Genomic DNA, 27,636 nt, shown 5'->3' on the forward strand with positions numbered 1-27,636 from the left:
CGATGTCAGGACATCACAATGTCACATGCATGACATCCCCCCATCCTTCTTGCAAGTTGGTGCCTCTGGCCCTAACTGTTCCCCTGTTAAAAATTTCGCTGCACGCCACTGGCTCACTCATGATTTCCAGCAACTAGTCTTCAGGAGCATGTTGCCTGTCGTACCAGAGGCAATTTAAACAGTAGGTCCTGACTAGTAGCAACTGATAACCCTATCCACAAATTTATCTAAACCCCCTTTAAAGTTGTCCAAGTTGGGGGCCATCACTATATCTTGTAGTAGTAATTGCAGGGGTGGGGGGCGCTTCACTGAAGGGAAACCAGCGCAATTCACTACCCAGTTGCTTTGACTATGTTTCCCAAAGATGTGCAATTGGTGACAGCTGTAAAGACACACACACACACACACACACACACACACACACACACACTTGTATTGAGATGACAATGGAGGCTTTGAAAAGGTTTCTAAAGTCACATTGCATCTGGAATGGGTTGCTTGGCAGAGCATCATTACAGTGAAAACAGGATCTTTCTCCTTGTTGGGCTCATTAGGCTCTTTAGCATTAAAACAAATAAAGAACACAGCCCCAAATGCTAGAGATAATCCAACGGCCATGTTACACAAAATAAATAAATAAAAATGCACTGCTTGAAATACAGATCTTTACAGCAGGGAGCATGTAATTAAACCATAGATTTAGAAGCAAAAGCATCATTGCAAATCTAAATGTACTGCTCATATGATGGATGGATGCCAGCCTATTTCCATTTAGAGATCTACACAGAAGCTAGTAAGAGTCTGGCTCCCATTTATTTTCTTCTTTAAAAATCTCATTGGTAGTGACAGCTCTGAAGAAAAAAGTCTGCACTTATTTCATCTGTTACAGACTCAAAATTATTATGGAATGCTGGGAAGCAGCCTCATTTGAGTTGAAAATAAAAAAAATATTTATTTATTCAGTGCATTTATATCTCACCTTTTTCTCATAGGAGCTCAAAGTGCTGTACATGGTTCTCCCCTTTCTCATTTAATCCCCTTAACAACCCTGTGAGGTAGATTAGGCTGAGAGGCAGTCAGTACACCACACTGGTTCTTGATAGATAGATATAGATTCTGAAATCTGCACTCATTCTTACCTGCTCTTTGACATAAGGTCCCAAGGTGGGTTGCAACTATATAAAAATACAATATTAAAACCAGTTTTTAAAAATTACAACCAGAAGTTTAGGATGGGTCTAAATATATATGCTTTTGATAATATTTTATTCTCTTGTTAACTATGCTGTTTTAAATGTGCATTTTATATTTGACTTCACTTAGCAATGTTTTCTTTTGAAATGTTTAAGATTTGTTTGTTTACTTTGTGTTAAATATGTATTCTGTAGTTTACCTCCTTTGTAATGTTTTATTTTGAAATCTTTAAGATAATATTTTAGTTTCCTGTTAATTATGTTGCTTTGACTGTATACTTTATATTTGACTTTCTTCAGAAATGTTTGATTCTGGATTGCTTTATTGATGTTTAATATGCTGTAAACCGCTTTGAGATTTTTCTTAAAAGTATAAAGCTATATAGAAATGAAATTAGTAATAATAATAATAATAATAATAATAATAATAATAATAATATAGATATGCATACATACCATAAGTTTAAAGCACTTCCCCCTTTACAAGAATCCTGGGTACTGTAGTTTATCCCTCATAGAGCTACAATTCCCTGCATGTTTATCAGGAGTCTTTGGGGAAAGTTTCCAGGAGTCATTGGAGGAAATCATGTGCTTTAAATATATGATGTGTATGCAGATCTCAGGTGTCAAAGCCCAAGGTACAGTAAATAGGTGTATAATACTTCCTTCCTTGGGCTTATTGCCTTTTCCAAATTTGCAAAACTGAAACATGTGTTAATGTTGCTCTCACCTGGAGATATTTCATTCAAACTGGTCCAGCCACCCCAGATTCTTCTGATTATGCTCTATGGTATCCCTCAGGAAGGGACATTTGTTATTCCTTTCCTTCTGAGCCCAAAGCATTACAGGCCCAACAGTAAAAAGCAGTTCAAAGTGACTCTTGTTGAAGGTTACAGTACAGCATGGGCAGAAGGTAGATTGGCAAGGGTTTCTGTCTCCCAGTTGTTTTAGGAATGGCAGCAACAAAACCACTCTCCTTGCCCTCTTCTTGTGAAGGATGCTGTTAAAATAAAGAAAGCTCTCTCTCTCATGCACAGATAGAGACACACAGTATTTAGCTTCAGGATATCCCCTGATGCCAATTGCATAATATTGAATGACACACATACTGTATCTAGTCGAAGAATATTTGCATTCTACATGAATGTCTTTTGCACCTGGTTCTGGATGGTGGATCTTGGAATTCTAGTAAAAAAAAACCCCACAAAAAACACCACCACTACAAAGCAGACCCTGAAGTTTGCTGCCACAGCAACACATTAAAAGGCGATAGTACAAAAGTTCTGCAAACCCCTTAAGCAATGTGTTGCCTAGCATATAACAGGTTTAAAAGCAATTGTCTTAAGGCACATGATGCAGCAGCTGCTAAAGCAAAGCAGGTCTGGAGGTGCCCAGTTCCTTGTCTTATATACCAAGTCAAAGCACACCGGTCTCTCCAGCTCAGTGATGTCTACACTGATTGGCAGTGGTGCTCTATGGTTGTAGGCAGGGGATATTCCCAGCCCTAGGTAGAAGTGCTACAGATTGAACCTGGGATGTTTTGTATGCAAAGCACTAAGCTACAGCCCAACACATCTGAAAGAAAGCTGACTTATACTGAGTCAGACCATTGGTACATCAACATTGACTAACAGCGGCTCTTCAGGGATCTAGGAAGGTGTCTCCCAGCTGCACTTGGAGATGCCAGGGATTGAACCTGGGATCCTCTGCATGCAGAGCAGATGCTCTGCCATTGAGCTATATGTACCGTTTGAGCTCTTTGGAGGTTGCTTAAGATCTTTTACCTAAACATCAGCTACCAAAAATGGCTGCAGTTCAGAGTAGTTCTTTTTGTCCCCTGTGAGCAGTTCACATCATTTGCAGGTGGGATTCCTCATCCTTTTGCTGTACCTAATTAGCACCCACAAAGCAAAATGCATTTCTTTTCTCAAAAGCAGGTGTGAAATATCCTCATCTCCACTCTACATTTTACATTGAAATGCTACACTTAAAACGCTTTTTCTCTCTCTCTCTAGCTTCTGCAGACGCAGCATATGGAAAAAGAAAACAGGAAATAAATCAGCAGTTTATATGGACAGGCAGCAGCACTAAGAAAGAAAGAAATGAAAATCACATTGCTGCAAGGCAGCCTTTGACAACCTGGTGCCTTTCAGATGTTTCAGACTAGTACTTCCATCAGCCCCAGTCAGAGGTTAGTGAAGGCTGCTTAAAGCTTTCTTTTAAAATCAATGCATATTCCTACACTCGAGTATGAAGAATGGTGCTGGGAATTGTAGCTCTGTGAGGGATAGACTACAGTTCCCAGGATTCTCTGGGGGATGACAGGTGCTTCAAATGTATGATGTAAATGTGACGAGCTTTTGAACGCAGAATAGAGTGTTTTGGAACTCATTAATATCTGCATTTGCTGCTATCAAAGCTCAGAGAGGCAGGTTAGCAGCAAAATATGTCTCAGCTTGGGACAAAAAAGCAATGCAAACAGTGTTTCAGGACAGGAGCCAATACATCAGCCAAACCAAGATGTTTTCAGCTGACTTCTGCTCCAGTTACACATTTAGTAATACAATTGCTCCACCACTTCCTGATCTGATATTCACTTCCTTTTTCCTGCTACATAAAAAAAAAAACAGCTTAACTATTTGGCATGTCCGTGAGAGTTAAACTTGGAGAGCATAGCAAAATGCTTCTGAAAGGGCAAGCACATAAATTCCTTAGCCTAGATTTATATGACTTATGGCATAAGCACATACATTTCTAGCCCAAAGAAAGTTCCACTGAGCTCAATAAGGCTTCCACATAGACTCATAGAATTGTATAGTTGAAAGAGGCCATCATCTAGTCCAAGCTCCTGCAATGCAGGAATCCTGCCCTCAGCCAATCCCTTGGTGGGCACAAACCACCAGCCTTCTGGTTAACAGTCACATGCACAGACTTGTTATACCACAAGAGGTATAGGACTGAAGCCCTGAGCTTCCACAGCCATCACCCAACATGAACCACCACTGGCAGGAACAGCAGCAGGTATCTTCTATGCTTATGGTAATACTTCATTCTCTTGTTAATTATGTTGTTTTAAATGTGCATTTTATATTTGACTCCCTTTATTAAATGATTTCTTTTGAAATGTGTTATTTTTGTTTACTTTACTGTGCTAAATGTGCATTCTGGAACTGACCTCCTTCATAATGTTTTCTTTTGAAATCTTTAAGATAATATTTTACTAATTATGTTGCTTTGAATGCATAGTTTATATTGGACTTTCTTCAGTAATGTTTTATTCTGGATTATTTGGTTTTTTAATGTGTTGTAAACCGCTTTGAGATTTTTTCTTAAAAATACAAAGTGGAATAGAAACAAAATGAATTCTACTAATAACAGTCTTCTTGTCCGTGGATGGTCCCATGGTAATGTAAATGAAGGCACTCACAACCTGAGCATTGTAAATAGGGAAAAAAATGATGCCATTATGTTCAGTTTACCTGTTCTGGGATCTGATTTGTTAATCAGGCATTGTGGGCAGAAAGACCAGAGGAGTTGTAAAGTCATTTGTGATTATCTCCTGGCTTAGACCAGCCTGATTTTGTTAGAAACAGCTCCACTGTATATTTGCTCACAGCAGAAACATCTTTAGGAATGAAGTCAAACAGGCTTTGTTTTGTAACGTACAGGGAAATTAAGTTCTTAAAAGGTCCTATTTTCCCTGCCCACGCAACAAAACAGAGCACAAAGCCAGTTGACTTGAAGATTAGAGATGGGCGAATCTGTCAATTTCAGTTTCTCTGGTTTTAATTTTTCCAGTCTGAAGTTCTCCATATTTCCACACCAGCCCCCGTAGCATTTCCTCACTTCCTTTTATCAGCACTTTCTCCTCTTATCTTCAGAGAGATCATTGACTTTCTGCACCTTGTGACAACTTCATTAGAGTTATTTCCTCAACTTTGCTGGAAGACGAGCTCCATCAGGAGCCTCCTTCACCTGAACTGTTTCTATACCAGCTAGAAAGCTATAAGAAGTACCATTTGAGAACAGGTGCCTGAGTTTGCTCCTACTCCCCATTTCCCTCCCGGTCCCCTTGTGTGTCATTTTTTTTAAAGGGACTGTCTTGTTTAAATTGATTGTATGTCAGTCACTAAGTGATTATGAGACCCTTCATAGCTGAAGAGCAGGGTAGGCATCATTCATGCCAATCTTCTTTCCATCCTTCTGATTGTAGCATATGTATCACCAAAGCCATCAGAATATATACTCATAATGATGAATATAACTGAGTTAGCAGTTCATTTTGTGGATGTGTGTGTTACTGTATACGCACAAACATCATGGCTACATCTCAGGGATCCTGAGAAACAAAAGAGGAATTGGCATGCTAGCAGGAACTACAAGGTTTGCAGAAATAGAAACAATTACTTGGGGGTGGGGATTTAAGGGGGCATGGAAATCTCCCACGCAGCCCAACGAGGACTGTGCATGCTTTAGCACCTACAAAATGTCTGCTTGGGATTGGAACTTAAATGTCTGCTTGGGATTGGAAACTAGTGGAGGGGAAATATAATGGAGTGTCCTGGGAAATGGTTATGACTGGATGGCTGGCACACTGTGCTGGAGCTCTCCACACTGCACCATTCCACCACAAGTCCCACTTATAAGGCTAAATATCTATATAAGGCTTTCAGTTAGAAAATGTTACAGTGAATATTTATTGAAATGTTTTGTCTGGGCTTATTGATCAAAATGTATGGTTTTGGTCCCAAAAAGTTGTCTCTCGCTCTTTTGGGTGCATGTGCATCAACCCACAGGGAGGAAAATGTAATGGAGTCCACTGAAAGAAGACACGGTTTGTTGGTTGGTTGGTTGGCTGGCTGGCTGGAACTCTGGACAGGAGCACCCCACACTGCAATATTTGTTCATATGCCCCACTTGTAAGAACACAAGACCAACCCTGCTGGACTAGACCAAGGCTCCACCTTGTCCAGCAGTGGACAGCTTGACAGATGCCTCTTGGAAGTCCACAGACGAGACACGAAGGCAACAGCCTTCTCCCACCATTTTTTCCCAATCAGTCCCTACCTGCCTTCCCTCAAACGTAGCACCAGTCCAGGTGGTGACCCTGTTGATCAGCTGCCTCCGCCTCATTAGTTTCTGTTCTGCCTTTGTAGAACTTGGCAGGATGCAAGAACATTAAGAACAGCCTACTGGATCAGGCCAGTGCCTTATCTACTCCAGCATCCTGTTCTCATACTAGGTGACCAGATGCCTGTGGGGAGCCTGCAAACAGGACAGAAGCACAACAGGCACTCTGCTCACCTGCGATTCCCAGCAATTGGTATGAAGAGGCATGCTGCCTCTGAAATTGGAGGTAAAACATAACCATTGTAGTCAGAAGCATGGAGGATGAAGAAGAAACTGGAATTAGTTGGCTCTGTTTGTCATTGGCTCTGGCTCCATCTACAGTTGGACTCACTGCTTTCCACCCTGCCAGTCCCAATGAGCACCAGCCACCACTAAGTGACATGCTGCATCTGAACTAGGTGGTCTATATAGAAAGAAACGGAACATACAACTCTTGCTGGAATAAATGATCCATCTAGTCCAGGTATGGGAAAACTTTTGCACTCAGGTATTTTTGAGACTTCAGTTTCCGTCAGCCCGAGACTATGGCCAACTGTCAGGTCCAGTGGGAGTTGAATCCAACAAAATATGGAGGGACACAGTTTTCCTTCCTGATCTAGTTGGTCAATGTATTAGAAGGGCCAGAGCTCAGTAGGGAAGCAGTTGCTTGGGATGTGAAAGGTCCCAGGTTCAACCCTCAGAATTTCTATGTAGGTTTGGGCATATGTCCTGTCTGAAATCCTGGAGAGCTGCTGCCAAATCTGTGTCAATAATACTGAACTAAATAGACTCAGTATAAGGCAGCTTCCTATGTCCCTACAACTGCAGCTCTGCAACATATTCTACCTAACGGTACAGAAATATCCAGTTGATCAACTGGATATTATGTTGATCAACATTCCAACACTCATGTATATAATAATTTCATGGCTTGAAATGACAAAACTTGTCAACCACCTATGTCATGTAGGCTGTGTGACTGCTCTGGACAGATCCCAACCTGAAGCAGGCCTGAAACATGTCAAGACATCTCTCAAGCCAGTCACAGCAAAACACTCCCTAAACAGACAGCTTGTCTTCAAAGTGTTGCAAATCAATGCCATGTAAGGGGACTACCAGGGTGGGGAAAGGGGAATTTGAACTTTGCTCATTAATAGCCAATCACAGTGTTGGAGGGTGGCGAACTGTTACAGGCGTCTCTCTCGGAGACATTTACTGTTTTGCAAGTTCTCTTGAATGTCAGCACAAATTTGGTGGGTTTTGTTCAGCTTGTCTTTTGTTAACCTTTAGTTGATACCAGCATTCTTTCTTACATACCTGTTTGTTTTACAATGCTTTCCCAATCCTAATCTTATTCTAAAAAAATGAAAAACCTGTTTACTGTCTGTATCTTTAGTGTTTGTTGCTTAGGCAGTGTCACTTCCCTTATGCCCTCCCCCAAAATGGCCCTAGTTTTTTAGTTAGGTTTGCATTACAGATGTGTTGTTTTCTGCACTTGTAGGTGTCCGTCTTCTGAATACACCATACACCTACAGTAAAAAAGCAGCACACTTCCACAGGGCAGCTGTGGTGCCACCAGAGACAGAGGGGCCAGAGATGCTGGCAGCAACAGCACCACCACCTGCTAGATTAGTTTGCCACCAGTCAGCCTGGTCCATCCTAGGACTGCTTGCTGGGGTGGTGGGCAGTAGCAGCAGCCTTTGTGGTTTCTTGCCTGTCTTGAGGGGTTTTTTTGGTAGTAGGTACAAGCCTGGTCCCATAGCCATGCAATCATTTGAGGATGGAGTAGGCACTGACAGCAACAGCCTGGCAGGGGCTTCCCCTTTGGTAACAGAAGGGACTGAGTCCAGCCCACTGGTAGACATCAGCATCTCTGAGGCAGTGTCTGTGTCTGAGGTTCTCAGGTGGATTGAGGAGGAGTTCTTCCGTTTGGAATGATGAGGGTGGGGAGCAGCAACAGGTATGCTCTCCAGTGCCATCAGGAAATGCTTCCTCTGACACCCTCACTGTTCCTGTGGTGGTGTTGACACCTTCAGACTGAAGGCAATCTGTGGTACTATTCTGACGTGGGGCTGGATCCCACCACTGCTCTCTGCCATTGCTGCAGATGGGCAATGAACAAGGGGAAAGAAACGTTCAAATCCAATTATTAACAAGGCAACCTCATACCAGGTGTCTTCAAGCTGCAGGCAGTTATATGCAAAAACAACGAAGTTACAGCCATTTTACTTTTGAAACACTTTATTTGTGTGTGTGGAGGGGGGACAAGCTTTAAAGGTGGCTAGCACATAAACCCCTGGATCTACCTACCTGAAACCCTCTCTGGAGGAGCTACCATGTATTCAAATGTCATGCATCTAGGGGGAGGATTGTGGTCATTTTGGCTTCCCAATGCATGCCTCTCTGAGGACTGAAGATTCGGATCTCCAAATTTTGATTTGGATGTTGGGTGTGAATTGATCCAAACTGAATTGTGTCTTGAACTGAAAGAGGGACAGGGAGCTTGCACAGTGCTAACATCAGAGATGGGGAATCTGGGACCATCCAGATGTTGCTGGACCCCCAGCTCCCATCCACCTCAACCAGCATGGCCAATGGTCAAGAATGCTGGGAGTTCTGGTCCATGACCATCTAGACCATGACATGTTGCCCACCCCTACCAAGCAACTCATTGAAATGAACCTGTTTGCAAGACCTAATTATTGGCAGTTACCCTTTTTCTTTACTGGCAGTGTCTGTACAGGCAGCAGTGTTGTAGCCAAGAGATATCCAACCAGCAGTGTATGTAGGAGCAGTGATTAGTGAAAGCTTCATTGGTTCAATTTCAGCCTGCTACTAAGCTGTTATAAACAAAGGAGCCCTGTCAGCAGGGATGGGGAGGGAGAGGTGGTAACTGGGGGAGTGGAAGCCCTTTGAAACTTTAAAACAGTCCCAATTTAGCAAACCACTGCCCCCAACAGAAGACCGGAGTTGCTATATCCTCATTTATTTTTATTAAAAGAAGGCTAAATGTGAAGTGAAATATATTACTGCTAAAAGGCTTTAGCAAGTCTGTTCCAGACATTTTCTAGCATCAACGGTGGGAGCAAAATCCTTGCTCTGCCATCTGGGACGAATGCCCTGGTTGAGATCCATAAGCCAGATGACTATCCCTGTGTATCTCAATGCCATTTTCTTCCTTTACTGTGTAGATAATGCTTTCTGGTGCTTGACCGACTGTGTCAAGGCTTTGGTTTAATGAAAGAAGAAATAGCTTTGCTGCTTCCACTGATTTCTTTCGGAAAGGTTCAGTTAAGTGAGAGGATGCACAGTAGGGCTTGTGCTACGTTGGAAGCAACTCCTTGCAGCACAGGTCATAACAGAAGGAAAAGGAAAACCCCAAATGCATTGTGAGCTCATCAGATGGAAAGGTGGCCACGAAAGTAGGGCAAGATTAACTGTGGTGGATGTGAGTTTTCCATGATGCATGATGAGCACAAGAGGGGAACAATTATTTCCACTGTCAACAGTGCAAAGTTCTATTTACATTCTTCAATAAATGAATGACAGTTAAACATATTATACTAAGGGAAATCCTCAACTCCCACTCCCCCCACCCCTGCAAAAAAAGAAGTTTGTTTTTAAATTGTTTCCAATGTTTAGCCCTTATTCTCAAACACCTGTCAGTACCAGACACTACAGTAGATGCAGCATCTGTTAAATAGGCAGGAATATATACATTTATATACATATATCTAAAACAGAAGTAAGTAACTGCAGTGTTTCATGTGACATTGCAAGACTTTTGTTCCCATTAAGTGTTTAGAGAGGACCAAATTCAGGTGTTAAAATGGTACCACAGGTCCTTACTGCAAGGAGGGATTGAGAAGATGACAGTGACTATGTGATCTGGACATAGTACAACTCAATCCTCTCTCACTGATGTGCTCCTTCCACCCACAAAAGATGTGGCTTCTAAAGAAAGCGGCTGACCATTACTCTATTTCACAATGCCAGAGACTTCTGCTTTGCACTGCCACTGCTGAATCATCCAAAGTTCCTGGATTTTAATGTGCAAATTCAAGCTAGTCAACGCATCTCTCTTCAAACTTTGGATTGCCTTTCATCTGTCCATTCCTGCTTAGTGTTCTGGAGAGCTTGAGTTCTTTGCTCATCTACTTGGACATAATCCACTCTTTGTTCTTCAGAGAGGAAAGGTTTCTGCCAAGGTGAAGGAAATGAAACAAACAAACAAACAAACATATGTGAGGACGTGCAAAACATGAACACAGCTACAGCTGGGCTTCTGTCAATTCCCCCCTCCTCTCCAACCTTAGCTGGCATTTCTTTTTTCACCTTGAAGCCAGGGGTGACATCAGCAAGCAAGCATGCCTGTTGTCTTGCTACTGGTTTCAGACATAATTCCCCATCTGCTACCTTGTCACACAGCCCAGAACAGGCCTGGCAGACACAGGAAAGTGCAGTACAGTGATATGTTCACCTTGAGATGAAGGGAAAATAGTTTTCCTCTGAGTTAAAGCTCTTGATCAGGCAAGACTGGAGTGGGTTTTGAACCCAGAGAATTGCCTCTGATGCAAGAGTGGGGAATGTTCTTCAGCTCAAGGGGAGCATACCCTTTTGGTGACTTTCTGGGGACCACATGCCAGTGGCAAGCAGGGTCAGAGGCAAAAGTTGGTAGAGCAAGGGATGTGAATTTTATCTTCATATTTGCACCCCTCTTCAACTTCCATGGAGGCAAGCAAGAGGCAGCCAGGCAAAAACATTTAGGGTGTGAAGCAGAGCCAGTGAGGAATATGCTCTGGGGAGAGTTCCAAGGGCTAGATACAAAGGCCTGGAGGGCCACACTCAGCTCCTGGGCCCAAGATTCCCCAAACTTTATTTAAAGAAGCACTAACAATACACTGCTCACTTGTGAAAAAAAGGAAGCAGGTATTGGATATTACATGCCACCATTTAATTTTTATTACTGATGTCAGGGAGCGGCAGCAGAAGTTGTTGTGAGCAAGGCCTACCTTTTGTACAGGAGACGGAGAAGCGGAATTAAAATCCAGTGCTAAATAATCAAGGCTGAAGTTCTTTGGCCATTGGAATGCTCCATTGCATGGAGATGTTGCTTGCTCCTGTTGAGAATGAACCATGACCAAAAGAAAATGAAGAAATAAGCATTGTCAAAACAAATTTAAAAGTTTTGTGTGTGTGTGTGTATGTTGCCTATAGACTCTCCTCCTTTCCCTCATGTTCTACAGCAGGGGCAGGAAGCCTTCAGCCCACAAATCATATTGGTTCACCAGGTTTTCCAGTTTGGTTTACTAGGGCTGATGGGCAGGCTTGATTGCTGCAGAAAGTAGATTACCCACTAACTGATGGGTGAGGCGGGGATTCAAGCTTGCTCAGTTTGGCTGTCCATGCCAAATTCCTTAAAGGGTTGATTGCTGAAGAAAGGACTGAACCCTCAACCCATTAGCTGATGCACAAGTTGTTCATCCCTGCTTAGCCTCTACCTCCCGCCACCCCCAGTGGCCAACTTTGACAGGTGGGTGGTTCCATCCACTTGTCACAGGTATCTTGTGCAGGTGGGAATTAAAGAACTGGCCCATTGGGCGAAAAAGGTTCTCCACCCCTGCACTACAACCATGATCATGCTTTAGCAAGAGAGGCAGCTTCCATATTATTTCAACATCTCTACGGCTCCCAATCCTTCTCGTCCTGGCTCTCACCAGGCCATTTAAGGCACCTCTGTTGTTCAAGAGAAACATTTGCATAGACTGCAGTCTTGGCCAACCTGGTGCTCCCCAGAAGTTTTGGATTATGGGGTTCTGCTAGGAGGTATGCCCCCTGCAAATGATCTGGAGGGTGCCAGGCTGGGGAAGGCTAACCTTGTACAATGCAAAAAGACAACAAAATGTTAGGAACATAGGAAGCTGCCTTATACCGAGTCAGATCACTGGCCCTTGTAGCTCAGTGTTTCCTACATTAAGGGTAGCCAATGTGCTGTCCTCCAGATACTGTCAGGATGCAACTCCAATCAGCCACAGCCAGCATGGTCAATTGCCAGGGATAATGGGAGTTGTAGTCCAGCAACATCTGGAGGGCATTACATTGGCTACCCCTGTTTTGCCCTCACTGGCAGTGGCTATCCAGGGTTTCTGGTAGTCTTTCCCAACATTGCTTGGACATGTTAAGGACTGAATGTAGCCCCACAGCATGTAAAGCAGTTACTTTTATTACTGTGCTACAATCCTTCCTTGTAGTGTTTTGGTTTAGAACATACCATATACAGAGACAGACCACTGGTCTATCTAGTTTAGTACATCTCCACCACTATTCCCCAACCTGGTCCGCTTGTCATACTACAGCTCCCAGCATACTTTATGACTGGCCATGCAGGAGCCGTAGTCCAAATCATCTGGGTGGCACCAGTTTGGGGAAAGGTTATCTACTACACTTACTAGCAATGACTTTCCAGGGTTTCAGGCAGCGTCTCTTTTCCAGCCCTAGCTGGAAATACAGGAATAAGACATGGGGTCTTTTGTACATAAAACGCTAGCTCAACCATCAAGCTACAATCTTTCCCCAAAGATTGCGCTCTTAAGGGGTTCCATAAAGGCTCTTGTCTAAAAATGGTAGGGAAAATTTTGAGGTTCTCTCTTTGCCTCCAGCAAATCACCATGTATATGTTTGAGATTGCTTGGAGATGTGCCACCAACACTTGTGGGAACAACGGAGATCTGTAGCAATGGGAAAAAGGCTTCCCTTATCACTGCGTCAATTGGCCCTTGTGTGCCTGAACTAAATTTCTTCAGTAGGGCAAAGGGGAGCCCCTGCCACATGTTTGGCTGAAAAATTTGACTTCTCTGAGCCTTTCCGCTCACATAATTTGTCAAAGGAGAGTTGCATGAAAATGATTACCATTTGAATGTAACTTTCTTCTTCCTCTCCGGAAACTGAACTGGCAAATACTCTCGCTGAATTAATGCAGTCTCTTTCTGGAGAGATAAAGCTTGTTCGATTGCTAGTGCAGGAGGAGGAGGAGGGTGGGGGAAACCCAAAACACAAACAAAAGAGAAGTCAAAGAAGAGTTTTCACAGATGCTCTGAAACCAAGCCAAAACCTGACGTTGCCCAGTGTGGGGAATAAGCCCGCCCAAAACCCAGCAACACTACAGAGGTTAAGTTAGCTAACAAAGGAGGTTACAATCTCATCAGTGTCCTCTTGGGAAATTAGTCATTTCTGCAATCGAATCTAACAGTAAAAATGGCTGCCATGGCATTATGGGAAAGCTGCAGACATCAAAGAATGGTCAAGGAAGGAGCATAAACAGAGGCAAATGTCCATCACATCAGGGGCCTAAGCACTTGTCTTGCTGTATGGCTAGCAACAGTTTTGGAGGCAGAAACAAATTAATTAGCTACTGCAACTATATGCAGAGGAACTGCAACCACTGTGAATCATCTGCAAAAAGATATGTTATTTGCACATGGGAAATGTCTGCTACTCAGTCCTCTTACAAAGTAAAAAATGCTGCCAAATCCATTGCCAGATGTGTCTGTGTAATGTTTTTCAAACCAACCACAAGTTCTCAAGACATCATCTTAAGAGGAAAAGCTGGCAAGCTAGATATTTCCAGTGTTCATCAGTGAACTTTATCCTTTTATTCACTGTCCCATCTTTTTACCAACTTCAGGGGCAAGCACCCCCTGGTTTTATCAGGTAAATGCAAATGGAAGCATCTTACAAAGCTGGATCAGGGCTCTAGCACAGATCTTCAAGTGTGCAAAAGTAGTGCTTTGTTACGTATCTTAAGGCATCCAACAAAAACTTCTTCTCCCATGCCTTTCATTAAACAAACTATGGCCTTTTAAACTGGGTGGGTGGGGTATTATTATTGTTTATTACTATGGTATGTATTTTTGTGTTTTTATATTACAAACTGCCCTCTCATCCTCAGATAGAAATAACAGTACAGTGATATCCTCAGGTTACATACGCTTCAGGTTACAGACTCCGCTAACCCAGAAATATTACCTCAGATTAAGAAATTTGCTTCAGGATGAGAACAGAAATTGTACAGCGGCAGCAGGAGGCCCCATTAACTAAAGTGGTGCTTCAGTTTAAGGACAGTTTCAGGTTAAGAACAGACTTCCAGAATGAATTAAGTTCTTAACCCGAGGTACCACTGTATAGAAACAACAACGCTTTCCTAGTTTGGACTACAACATTCACACATAACCAACAGCCTGATCCTCTCTGAAATCTCTAGGACGTGTGATGCTGCTGAACTACAACTCCCGTCATCTCTAACAATTGACCATGGTGGCTGGAGGTGATGGACTTTGTATTACAACATCTGAAAGGCACCACATTGGTTACCCCTCCTTTAAGAGGACAGGCTAATAGAACTGTGGTAGACCAGTAGTAGGTACAGTGGTACCTTGGGTTAAGTACTTAATTCGAGGTACCACTGTACTGAGGAACAGATCAACACAGTGGATAGGATGTTACAATATCAGTATGATTTGCCACCATCCACAGCTAGCTACTAAATGGCCAAGAAACAACGGGTGAAGAGAGATAGAGTGCATACTCACAAGCAGAACTGGAGCACAAGCCATCTCAACTAGACCAGCCCTCCAGACATTCTAGACTACAACTCCCATCAGCGCTTGCACGAACAGCCAATGGTCAAAGATGATGAGAGCTGTAGCCCAACATTTCTGGAGGGTAACAGGTTGGGGAAGGCTGAACATCCCAAAAGGAGATGGTGAAAAGTCTATGGAGGACTTGATTTTTTTAAATGAAAAGCAGGTGCCATGAAGAATCAGCTGGAGCACAGGTATGGCAGAGGGGAAGGGATTCTTAACCCTTTCCCCTCTCACCTTCTGTCCATCTAGAATTATGTTCCTGATATTACTTCTCTCCCCAGTGTTTTGCTCCATGGTATGAAAGCAGAACATTTCTCAGAAAGCTAATGTCTGAGAAATTTAGGCTCAGTTAATACTGATAGAAATATATATTCCTGTGTTTTACACATAAACACACACATATATATTTATGTATACGTATGTATGTGCGAGAATGAAGAAAATAGGCTGGGGAGAAGAAGTGGAAGGAACAGGTAACAAGCTTACTGCTTCTTACAACAATACTGAAATATACTGAATTAACTCTGTAGCTGCAACCAAAATTCTCAAATGGCTGCTGAAACAAGCAAGGCCTCTTTAACTAAATAGGCTTCTCCCATTGTGGGCAGAGCTAACCACCCTGGCTGAGATAAACCTCTGCTTAAATACTCAGTTATGAGTTATCTGTTTCTGAAGCAACATTCACAACGGATGCCAGTTACTGCTGTTGCATTCAGGTCCTGCTTATGGGCTTCCCATAACATCCTGTAAGAACAGGATGTTGAACTCTGGCCTGACCTCTTTGTACGCTCTAATACAATTTGCTCTAGCTGGAGTTTCACATGGAGCCATCCATTCTAATCTTGCATTGCCTCAACTAACGCTGCTTGCAGGAACCTGACCGCTTTTTCCATGAACCCCCTACTTTAGCCAGAATGCTCTTTCCATTGGAGTCATCCGCTGGAGCAGAACAGTTGTGAAGATAGAATAACTACATATGCACCTAATCTGGTTTACTAAGAAAACTCCCTGGGGTGCCAGGAGAAAGGCATGAACCCCTCAAGGTAGGGATAGCCAATGTAGTGATCACCAGATATTAGGAATATAGGAAACTACCTTATACCAAATTTGACTGTTGATCCATCTAGTTCAATACTGTCTACAATGACTGACAGGATTCTGCCCTAGTCCTACCTGGACCTTCCAGGTTTTGGAACTTAGACCTTCTGCATGCAAAGCAGATGCTCTAAAACTGAGCTATGGCCCTTCTCCGATTTTGTTGTATTCAAACTCCCTTTAGTCCAAGTCAGCATGGCCAAAGGTCCAGGGTGATGGGAGCTGCAGTGCAACAATATCTGGAGGGCACCGCGTTGGTTATCCCTGCTCCAAAGATCACCATTGAGCTTGCAAAGACATGTGCTGTCTTAAAGCAAGAATGATGCAAATCTCTCTGTTTAATTGAAGCCAATTTAATTTTGGGAGGAAAGAAAAACATTTTCTTGTCTTCTTAAAAAGCAGGGATGAGATCCACAGAATTTGTATTGAAAGTTTGTTTAGAAACTTTGCTTACAGTCTCCCTGTGGAATGAGACAATATATAAATAATTTTCCTGTAAGGAATGCTAATGTTTAAAAGAAATGTCATTAAAACTAAACAAGGTTGGGTCAACACTACATGTGAAGCACAATTTATTTGCCCATAACTCACAGAAACTGTGCAACCGAATCAGTGTATCAAATGATGTTTGCTTTGGGCTGATGTTTGTTCAACATTCACAGCTACGCTACACTTGATCTTAGAAATGTCATCTTCAAGCAATAGTCAAGTCAGCTTCCTATTTATTTTTTATTTTGCTATCCTTAGTGCAAAATTTCAGAGCAAGGATTGATTTTTCTAAAATTGAAATTATAAAATAGATTTTAAGAATCTATATAGGATTTTAAATATCAAGTTCCACTAAGACTTAAACAAACCTGGTTTAAAATGTTATCTGAATATAATACAAACATAATTTACACACATAATCATGGCCCTTCATCAAACATAGTCTGCTTTTCTATGCAAAAAATGCTCTAATCAAAATTCTATGAACAAGAGCAAAAATATGTAGTTTTTGACTTGAGGTTGAGCATTATAATGACACAATAGGCCATATATTGCATATGTTGCTGTGTACATCATGAATATTTGGAGTTTGTCCACTAAACAGCATGCAAATTACTTTCCATGTCACAGGGAAACACCTTTCTTCCCAACTCTACCACTACCCTTTCCTTCTAGAAAGTTTATCTTCAAGTGAATTATCTTACACCTATGCCTTACATGGGTTTAGAAACAGAAATGATTGTTTCAGTTGCTTCCCTAAGCAGATGTGTGCATCAGGCACACAGACTAGGAACTCGGCTACATTGGCAAAGAAGAAGCACTTTAGATGCGGTTTATGCATTCTAATACTGTGACACCAGATGGCGCTGTGGAGTTCCATTTTTACCAACCCAATTTCTCTTACAAAATTTGCAACTCGTTTAACTGAAACACTTCTTTGATGCGTCTAGATCCAGCCTAGGTGGCATTTATGCTCCAGGATTGTATACTGGCTCTAATTAGTTGCAAATAATACTTGCTGTGTTTGTTATAGTATGGAAGCTTGTGGAGGCAGTATGTTAGAAATATAAAACGCAGATTCGACATTGGCAGTTTAAACTTGCTTTCCTTCTCTGCAAGTAAAATCATAGCTTAAGTGAATTATATTAACGTTGTTTGGGTATAAATCAGGTGTGGTCATGTCCTTTCTGGCCTCAAGGCCTAAACTTAATGAATGTCAGATTTGATGTGGCAGAAGAAGAAAAAAATCTTTTAACAAAGTCATATGGCAGTATGCAACAAAACAAAACAGAAAACCAAAGGGAACAACTATGCCACCAGAAAAAACGTTAAGTGTGAAAAACCCTATATGCCTTTTGACTTGGTATGCCTCTCCAAATGTATTATAACATTATAATTAAAAAATGTATTCTGTGTGTACTTATTTTGACACTTACCGCTGCTTTGAGTGTATGTGTGAGGCCTTGTTGGTGAAAGAACAGTAAGTTGTTCTTTCATGAACCATACAGCTCAGCAAGATACTAGGTAAACGCCCCCCATACTGAGATCCAGGGATACTATTTTAATAGTTCCTCCAACCATCTGCCAAGGCCAATCTCCTAAAAAAAACGTTGGAACAGGTTTCACACCCACTTACTAAGGCACAGTCCACGTCCTGGTTAAGGCAGCATGTTCTCGGATGGTGGAAAGGTTTCGCAGGTCCAGCGGAGGTGGTCGGACTGAAGATTTAAAGAGAGAAGACTTCTTACTGCCACAGAGCTGGCCAAGGACAGGGGCAGATCCGGTTGTAAACTTGCTGTGTGGGTAGCTGGTTACTTAACAGGATGGAAGCAGTTCCAAGAAAGGAAGTTTATGACATCAGGGGGCTCGTACTGTGGACTCAGGTAGCAGAGCTTCCTTAATTTCTTTAGAGAGCCACAGTGGTGTAGTGGTTAGAGTGTTGGACCAGGACCTTGGAGGCCAGGGTTCAAATCCCCACTTGCCATGAAGCTCACTGGGTGATCAATCACTGCCACTAAGACTAACCTACCCCACATGGTTGTTGTAGGGATTGAGGAGGGTGAGAACTATGTTCTCCTTCAAAGAAAAGGTGGGATATAAGGTGGGATATAAATGCAATAAAATAAATATTCTTGCTACTCCAAAGTAGCTCATAGGCTGAAGGAGTTTCTGGTCTGATCTTTCCAGGGTAACAGCACCACCCTTTTAATGATCAGGGAAGGTACTGCAATCTCATCAACACAAGCCAGGTCTGGTGATTTGAGGCGACCAATGGGGACCTGGCTGGCTCTAAATAACTGTTGCTCCAGGCTTGGTCTGAGCATCTTGTTCACCAAGTAGCAATGAAGCCCCTCCCTCTCTTCCCATCTGCAACCTGACCAACAGCCCATCCACAACCACATCTCCTGCCTCTAAGTCCTTTTCTTCAACCATCTCATCTACCTCTGCATATTTATTTTAACATTATTGTGGCCTGCACTCCTGCAGGCCAGATTTTGTACAGTTCAGATACCAGTTTAGTTCCTCTGGAAAGCCAGACCAACCTCCTGGCTTTCCAACTCCACTACTAAGACTGCAGTCCCAAAGACACCTACTTCTTGAGTGACTTCTGAGAATAGAAAAAACATACCTCAAGCCTGTAGTTAACAAGTGACCCACCCAATGAATGTTGTATTTGCTCAAACATCAGCTGTTTTTTCTGTCCTTTGCAAGGCCAGCTCCAAGTTTGAGCAAATCAGATTAATCATAGGGGCCTCTGGTGGGGGTCCCTCATATACTAGTGGGTCCTCAGCCCTGGGCTTACCTCAGGGTTGTGAAACTGGATCTGGGCAGCAGATCACGTCCCCACTCCTCTGTGGGCCAGTCACCTGCCAATCTCCTGTCATCACCATGACAGCAGGTGGCCCATTTTCACGTGGATAGTTTGAAATCAAACCAAGAGGGCACAGCCACAATCCGGAAAGCTTCATCAATCCCCACAAGGGTTTGCAGGTGTCATCAAATCTGATTGGCAGCACAAGCAAACCCCCATTCAGCCCAGTCCGACCTTTACTTGCTTCACACCACTCATACGAAAGGAATGTGGGTGTGGTTTGACTGAAAAAGCCTCACAAACCCAATGGGAAGGTCCGGAAGACCTAATTCAGCCTGTGGGCCAGAGGTTGCCCACCGCTGGCTTACTTGATGGCAGAATTGGAAGCAGAGTGCCAGTGAAGCCACTGTGGAAAACTAAAATGGGAGCTTGCAGACCTAGCCGCTGTATTCAGGACATGCCCCTAGGCTGAATTTGTCCTGGACTTCTTCACTGTCCCCAATATCCACTTTCTGGACCCATCAAATCAACTCCTGAAATTCCCAAGATAAACACATAGAGGTGCTCGAAAAACAGCTTGAAGAAAGACAAGCTTACATTTTCGACGAGGCTTGAGATCCCGGTTCACCGGAGGTGGTTCCAGGTCTGTGCGGAGCTCGGGCAGAGGGCTGGAGATTTTTTCTATGCTGGCTGCAGAGCGGATAAATGTAGCTGAGCCTGGACTCATGGGAATGTAGCCGTCAGGTGTGCAGTCAGATCCTGGGATCGGTGGGGAGATGCTGGGGTGCATTGGCACATAACTGTCCTCTGAACTATTTGATGTGCTGGAGTAGAGAGGGCTAAAACGACTTGGCTTTAGAAATAAGCACAGGGAAAGGGAAAGGGAAAGTTGGTTAACAGAAGGGTTCCAAATCAGAAATCAGGTGCCAAACCTTGGACCTATCCATCCACTCTCCCCTTTGCCCAGGATTCTCTCAGGTTCAGCCTCCTGACTAGCTTGGAGTCCTGCATCAGGAACTAAATGCAACCTTCCAAGCCTCTCTTGTATGGCCCTCATGAGCAGACCCCATTTCCTGTGTGCACACCCCATTTAGCTCTGGGCTAAATTCCACCCTAATAATTTTTCAAGTCTAAAAAATGGCATACTGGAAGTTTGGATTTCTTGGGCTAACCAGGAGGAAGACGACTCACTAATAACTATATTAGTATTATTATTGTGATGTCTTTTCTTGTTTTGTATATAATTAAAAAAATTAAAGAAATTGTCCAGTAGCACCTTAAGAGACCAACTAAGTTTGTTCTGGGTATAAGCTTTTGTGTGCATGCACACTTCTTATACCCAGAACAAACTTAGTTGGTCTCTAAGGTGCTACTGGACAAATTTTTTTTAATTTTTAAAATTATTTTGACTGTGTCAGACCAACACAGCTACCTACCTGAATCATGTATATAATTTGCTTTTGTGGTTTTTAGCTGCCTTACTAATGTACCATATTTATGCAAATGCCATCGCATCTAATGCGCACCTCAGTTTTCAAAACCTTGAAACCAGAAAAGTATTTGCTGGCATCATCAACTCTAATGCGCACCCTAATTTTCAGAAAGTAATTTGGCCAAAAAAAGGTGTATATTACATTCAAGTAAATATGGTACATTGCTTAAATATATTTATTACGTTACTTAGAACAACATACAGAGGAAGCTGCCTTATTGGTCCATCTTGCTTGGTATCCTCTACACTGACTGGCAGAAGCTCTCCAAGGTTTCAGACGAGGATCTCTCTCAACTCCACCTGCAGATGCCGGGGACTGAACCTGCATGCAAAGCAGATGCTTAACCACCAAGCTACATCCCTTCCGTTCATACTTAAAATGTGGAATTATTGTGATCAGTATTACAGTAAACTTGGTATTAATACTGTTTCATTCTGAAAGTGGAATTGGCATTGTATATCTTACATCGATTCCTTTTTGTTGGTATTTGTAAACTGCCCAGAGACCTCTTTTGAAATGTGGAACAGAAAATGAATTAACACATAAATATTATGGACAGTAGGGGCTTCCAACAAAATGTTGCAACATGGAGTGCTCTTGTTTAGTGTTCTATGCCTAGTCCTTCTTTCAGGACACTCCATTCCTGTCCTCTCATTGTGTGAGTCCAATTCAGATCGGGGCTGTGTCAGTCAGTCAATCAATCAATCAATCAATCATCACCACCATATGTTTTTGTCGAACTACAACTCCCATAATCCTGACAGTTTAGCTAATGACCAAGCATGATGGGACTTGTAGTCCAACCACATCTGGGGTCCGAAGGCTGAAGAACCTTGGTTTAGCTTTTACCATGTCAATATGTATATATGCATGTAATGCAGCAATTACTTCTCTCTCTTTCCCTCTCATTATCTTTGATTTGAATTTGCAACATTCTGACTGCACTATCCTTGGCAGAAACAGACAGTGGAAGGAGGACAGAGCCCTTGATATATCCTCAGCGTTATTTCATATTTTTCAATTGTAAACCACCCTCTGATCCTTGGATGAAGGGATAATTAATTAATTAATTAATTAATTAAATTCTCAGTGGAAGAGCACTTGCTTTGCATGCAACAGGCAGCAGGTTCAGTCTCCAGACATCACTGAGAAAGTCCTCTGTGTGAAACCCTGGAGAGCCACTGCCACTATACTGAGAAATAAGGCCCCTTTGGTCCAATGGGGCTTACTCCCAGGTAAGTGGGCACAGAGTTGCAGCCTAAACCAGTGTTTCCCAAACTTGGTTCTCCAGCTTTTGGACTACAACTCCCATCATCCATAGCTAGCAAGACCAGTGGTCAAGGATGATGGGAATTGTATAGGGCTGCCATACGTTTGGAATTTCCTGGACATAGCCGAGATTTGTCCATTGAAAATAGTGTTCAGGTGACATTTATGAAAAGCAGCTGAAATGTCTGGGAAATCCCAGGCATTATGGCAGCCTATATAGGAAGTGTTGATTTTTTGGTGATTTTCCTAAAAAATAGGGAGGGAGAACTTAATTATTTTTTGGGAGCTCAACTTTTGTGTCTGGATGTTCACTTTTTGAAATATGGCAACCATAGAATTATAGTCCAAAAACAGTTGGGAGACCCACGTTTGGGAAACCTTGGCCTAAACATATGAAAAAATGCTAACTGTTATTTTGTTACATTGGATTGGGTAACCATTTATTATATATTGATCAGACAGCATAGGCTGGTTAATTTCTTGTTAATGTTCGCTTCTAAAACCATGCTAAATAAGGGTGTGTGTGTGTGTGTGAAAGACAGTACTGTACTTACCAAATTCAAGCTAAGCCTCTTATCCCTGCGTCTTAGGGAATTTCCTTCCAAGTCAGCTGCAAATCAAAAAAAGAAAAAAGAAAACCCATAGGAATTTAATTAGCTGTTCAACAAAAGGTAGGTCTTAGAGGATACAATCCTAGCCTGTTGTGTGTAGTTTGAAGGCTCTGCTTTTACCTGCTCGCTATGTGAAAATGTACTTAACCAAACATAAATAATTGTGCCCAAACCTCACTATACACACCAGATTCAGATATCCAAACATCCAAAGTTTGTCCATTTCATTACCTGTTTGTGCTAAGCTGGTTGGTGACAGCCTTTTCCAGGCAGAAATCATGCAGGGAGGAAGAGCGCGAGATCAGACAAATCAAAGAGGAGGAGAGATTGAACAAATCCACTGACTTCCACTCTCTCCTGTTGTTCCGTCTTTTGCAAAGTCAGATCAAAAGCATCTCTGGGCAGAGATCCCTTTTTTGCTTGGCTTACTCTGGAGGGGAGTGTGTCACACAGCCCCCTCTGTGTGCTGAAAGGTGATATGGAAGGGCCTGTGAGGCTGTATGGGCAGGCCCTGTTCCATGCCACAATCTCTAGCACTCAAACTACATCAGAAGGAGTTCCACTTGCATACTAGTGAGAGCATGGAGGGTTCTCCATTGTGAGGTGGGACATTGATGCCACACACAATATGTGCCCTGGACATTGGTGGATGTAGAAATTAACAGCAGTAACTGGGGCCAGAGGGGAGCAAGGTTGGGCATTTGCCAGGGCCCCCTAGAGCAAAATGGGGTCCCACTGCCCACACAGTGTTACCCATTCTACTTTGCACAAAGTATCCAAGAAGATCAGCCAAAGAGAATTTTCGAATTGCATGTCCAGTTCTTCCAGTTTAAGGGAAAGGGACCCCTGACCATTAGGTCCAGTCGTGGTCAACTCTGGGGTTGCGGCGCTCATCTCGCTTTATTGGCCGAGGGAGCTGGCGTACATCTTCCGGGTCATGTGATCAGCATGACTAAGCAGCTTCTGGCGAACCAGAGCAGCGCAAGGAAACGCCGTTTACCTTCCCGCTGGAGCGGTACCTATTTATCTACTTGCACTTTGATGTGCTTTCGAACTGCTAGGTTGGCAGGAGCTGGGACCAAGCAACGGGAGCTCACCCCGTCACAGTGATTCGAACCGCCGACCTTCTGATCAGCAAGCTCTAGGCTCTGTGGTTTAACCCACAGTACCACCCGTATCCCCTCTTCCAGGTTAGGGTGGCCAAAATCCTGGAGCCAACACAGATCAGAGCTGCAATGTAGTCAGCTAAACTGCAAGACAATTAATAAGTAAACTAATAGACAAAAGAATAAAATTGTGGGTTTCCCGTCTGGAAAAGCTCTTTAAGAATATGCTGTGTGTGTGCACATGTCTGTGTGTTTACGTGTAAAGTAGCACACATGCTTTTAGAAAGTCTGCTTCCCCAGCAACTCAAGGCTGTTAGTGAGAATAACACTTCCAGTGATGGGTGTTTCTCTCAAAAGCTTCCAAGAACTGCACAGGACACTGATAAAATGAGCTGGTAAAAACATTCTTCAGAATTATCTGAAGGTGTGCAGAGGGCCTCTCTTCAAGCCAGAAAGACGAGATACACAGTTGTTAATAAATTAAAACAAAATAGGTTCCATACAATGCAATGTGCATATTAAAAAGCAACAGGAGTAGTAGCAGCAGTTTGTGGCTGCCAGTTTGTTTCTGGGCCCAATTCAATATCCTCACACTAGTATTTAAAGCCCTAAACAACTTAGGCCCCAAACATCTGAGAGACCCCCTCCTTCTCCTACAGGCCATTGTAGGATGTTGAGATTAGCTCAGGGAGCCCTCTGGGTAGTTCTGCCATTCTCAGAAGTTCAGGGTGGTAGCAGCTTGGGAGAGCAAATTGTCTGTGACTCCCCCTAATTTGTGGCATTCCCTCCTTAAATAGGTGTTTCTGGCACCTTCACTATACAGCTGTTGGCGAATGCAGAAGCCGCACATCTTTATCCTGGCCTTTGACACCAGAGAAGAATGTTTTCAAGAGCCACCCTATTCCTGTGACTGTCATTTGTTTTAACAGCTTTTAACACTGACAGCAGCCACGAAATTAAAAGACGCCTGCTTCTTGGGAGAAAAGCAATGACAAACCTAGACAGCATCTTAAAAAGCAGAGACATCACCTTGCCAACAAAGGTCCAATAGCAAAAGCTATGGTTTTTCCAGTAGTGATATATGGAAGTGAAAGCTGGACCATAAAGAAGGCTGATCGCCGAAGAATTGATGCTTTTGAATTATGGTGCTGGAGGAGACTCTTGAGAGTCCCATGGATTGCAAGAAGATCAAACCTCTCCATTCTGAAGGAAATCAGCCCTGAGTGCTCACTAGAAGAACAGATCATGAAGCGGAGGCTCCAATACTTTGGCCACCTCATGAGAAGAGAAGACTCCCTGGAAAAGACCCTGATGTTGGGAAAGATGGAGGGCACAAGGAGAAGGGGACGACAGAGGACGAGATGGTTGGATGGTGTTCTCGAAACTCCAGCATGAGTTTGACCAAACTGCGGGAGGCAGTGGAAGACAGGAGTGCCTGGCGTGCTGCGGTCCATGGGGTCACGAAGAGTAGGACATGACTAAACAACAAACAACACTGATTTTTAAATTGGATCTGCTGGTGAAGGCCAGGGTAAGGAGGAGGAGGACGAGGAGGACTTCACTTACTCTTCCTTTCAAAATGTGAATGGCCATACTAATTAAAATGCTCCTATGGTCAATTGTCTTGTCCAGCTTTTGCCTCCCTGATATTTTCCAGATGTTTCAGATTACAGCTCATAGCAACCAGCACAGCCTCCTTATTCTGCCCGTTTCAACTTGGTTATCAGTCTTCTTTACTTAAGCTCAGGGAGTGTGTTCATTCAACAGAATGTTCATTTCCTCACTTATTTAAAATAAAAAACTCACACAATCCCAGTTTTTCCGAAGTTGAAAAACTGTTCTGGAGTGGCCCTGTGACAGACATCACAGGGAGCAAACCAATCAATATGACTTACGGTCAGTTACAGCTGCAAGCTTATTTCATTTATCTGAGACATTTGTACCCCCAACCACTTCAATAAAATTCCAAGGTTAGCTTACAAAATGTAAATGCAGTTTGAAAAGGTACAAACAATGTAAAACAACAACCAGAATAAGAATAGTAACATCACCAAGAGCAGCATAAAATACAAACACACAACCCTCCCTTCAAAACCAGCAAAGATGAAAGACATCAAAACAATAATCAGCACCAGAAAAATTAAGAAGTCTTCCTTCACTAAGCACTATAGCAGCAGTAGGTCCTAACTCACTAGTTGAAGACCAGTGCTATGGATAGGGATTGGGGTGGGGAGGATTTGGTTCAATCTGCATTTAAAGCCGAATTTATCAAATTCAGAGTTTCCAGAGCAATAGAACCAAAACTAAGCCACCCTTCAAAATCTGAACTTCTCCCATGTTTGCAATGTGATGCAGTTCTCCAACCAAACAACGTTAAGGGCAACTGTGTGTAAAAATGATAGTATTCATCAAAATAACATACAAAAATGCATTAGGATAAGAGAAATTGCTTCCAAAAATGTGCACATCAGTCAAAATTGCAGTCAAAAATGCAGTTTTTAGGATAAATATGTACCTAAACGCTGAAGAATTTTCAGGAGGATTTTTTTGACAGCAACAATAACAAAAATTCATGAGTTGCTACAGAAACGTGGAGAACTGAATTTAAGATGGGAAAAACAAGAAACCTAGAGAACTCAAACTGATAATTCCTTCCATTCCCAGCTATGGAGTAAGGGTGGAACAAACTCTGAAATTATACAAACCAGGGACGGTCAAATGAGCTCAGGAAGGCCAACTCTTAACAGACAAGACTATTCACATCCTTACCTCTCCAACTTCTCATGCTGTCCAATCCAGACAAGGAGATTCTCCTTGGCACCAATGCCCCTTGAGCACACGAGACCCCAACGTGTCCATTCTGAAGGGCCCCACTGGATGGCTCTTCAACCCGTTTGTCTGTGAAGTGGGTTGGCTTAGGAGGCCTTGGTGGTGGTGTATTGCCCAGAACATCAAGTTCAGTAATGCCATAGGAAAGAGCACTCGGGCTTTTATCAACCATTAAGGTTGGTGTCAAGGGAGGTCCTGAAAGCGGGGAGGAAGAGGAGAAATCACTAGAAGGGGGACCGCTTGAATCTGCATTCTTGAGAAGAGCCCCATGACCCATTGCCTGGGGCATCTCTTGCAGCAGGATGCCAGAAGGCTGTAGATAAAGTGAGGGCTGAGATGCCACAAAGTCAACAAAGACATCGTCTGATGAAGTCTGCTCCAGGGATCGGTCAGAATTGGACCAGCTGTGGCACCTGAAAGGAAAAGAAAAGAAAACTAGTATAGGTGTTACTTATGTTGCAGAACATAGGAACAGTGGTGGCCAGTGCCCATTGGCCACTGGCCAGGTGGAAGGAAGGAAGAGCAGCAACAGTCAACGAAAAGCAAAGCCACGCCATGACTGGTTGAAAGTAAGAATGCAGTCAGCTGGGTGTAGGTTGGGTGATGGTAAACTGAGATTGGTGAGGCAGTGCCCTATTTTCCCTACCATGGGATAGGAAGTTGCCTTACCTAGTTCAGTACTGCCTCATTATATAGTTTCCATCGTTTGCTGCAGACATACCTTTATATTTGTGTGATGTTTGTGAGACTGCTTGTATTGTTGGATGTACATTTATCTGGTTTGGTTTCAATGTTTTACTGGATTTTATAGGATACTAATATGAATACTACTATTTTTATTATTTATATGCCACCCATCTGCATGGGTTGCCCAGCCACTCTGGGCAGCTTCCAGAAAAATATAAAAACACAATAAAATATCAAACATTTAAAACTTCTCTATATAGGGCTGCCTTCAGATGGCTTCTAAAAGTCATACACTTATTTA

The 27,636-nt window shown here is 42.8% G+C and overlaps 1 protein-coding gene across 6 annotated transcripts in view; it reads right to left on the bottom strand.

Annotated features, from left to right (window-relative positions):
• Window positions 1-8,525: 8,525 nt before the first annotated feature.
• The window catches only part of GAB3 (GRB2 associated binding protein 3), a 77,695-nt gene continuing 58,584 nt past the window's right edge, over window positions 8,526-27,636 (bottom strand). For 4 of the 6 annotated variants that reach the window (XM_083595985.1, XM_083595986.1, XM_083595988.1 and 1 more), the window contains exons 4-11: window positions 26,589-27,061; window positions 22,657-22,712; window positions 21,035-21,154; window positions 19,938-20,193; window positions 18,165-18,246; window positions 13,212-13,314; window positions 11,315-11,422; window positions 8,526-10,502 (exon numbers count right to left, since the gene is read on the bottom strand). In XM_083595985.1, coding sequence (XP_083452111.1) covers window positions 10,386-10,502; window positions 11,315-11,422; window positions 13,212-13,314; window positions 18,165-18,246; window positions 19,938-20,193; window positions 21,035-21,154; window positions 22,657-22,712; window positions 26,589-27,061 — 1,315 coding nt within the window. In that variant the 3' untranslated portion in view covers window positions 8,526-10,385. The remainder of the gene's footprint in view (window positions 10,503-11,314; window positions 11,423-13,211; window positions 13,315-18,164; window positions 18,247-19,937; window positions 20,194-21,034; window positions 21,155-22,656; window positions 22,713-26,588; window positions 27,062-27,636) is intronic. The other 2 variants (XM_083595989.1, XM_083595990.1) reach the window with 1 other exon arrangement.

The sequence above is a fragment of the Podarcis filfolensis genome, assembly GCF_964270895.1.
Source record: "Podarcis filfolensis genome assembly, chromosome: Z".
NCBI lineage: Eukaryota > Metazoa > Chordata > Lepidosauria > Squamata > Lacertidae > Podarcis > Podarcis filfolensis.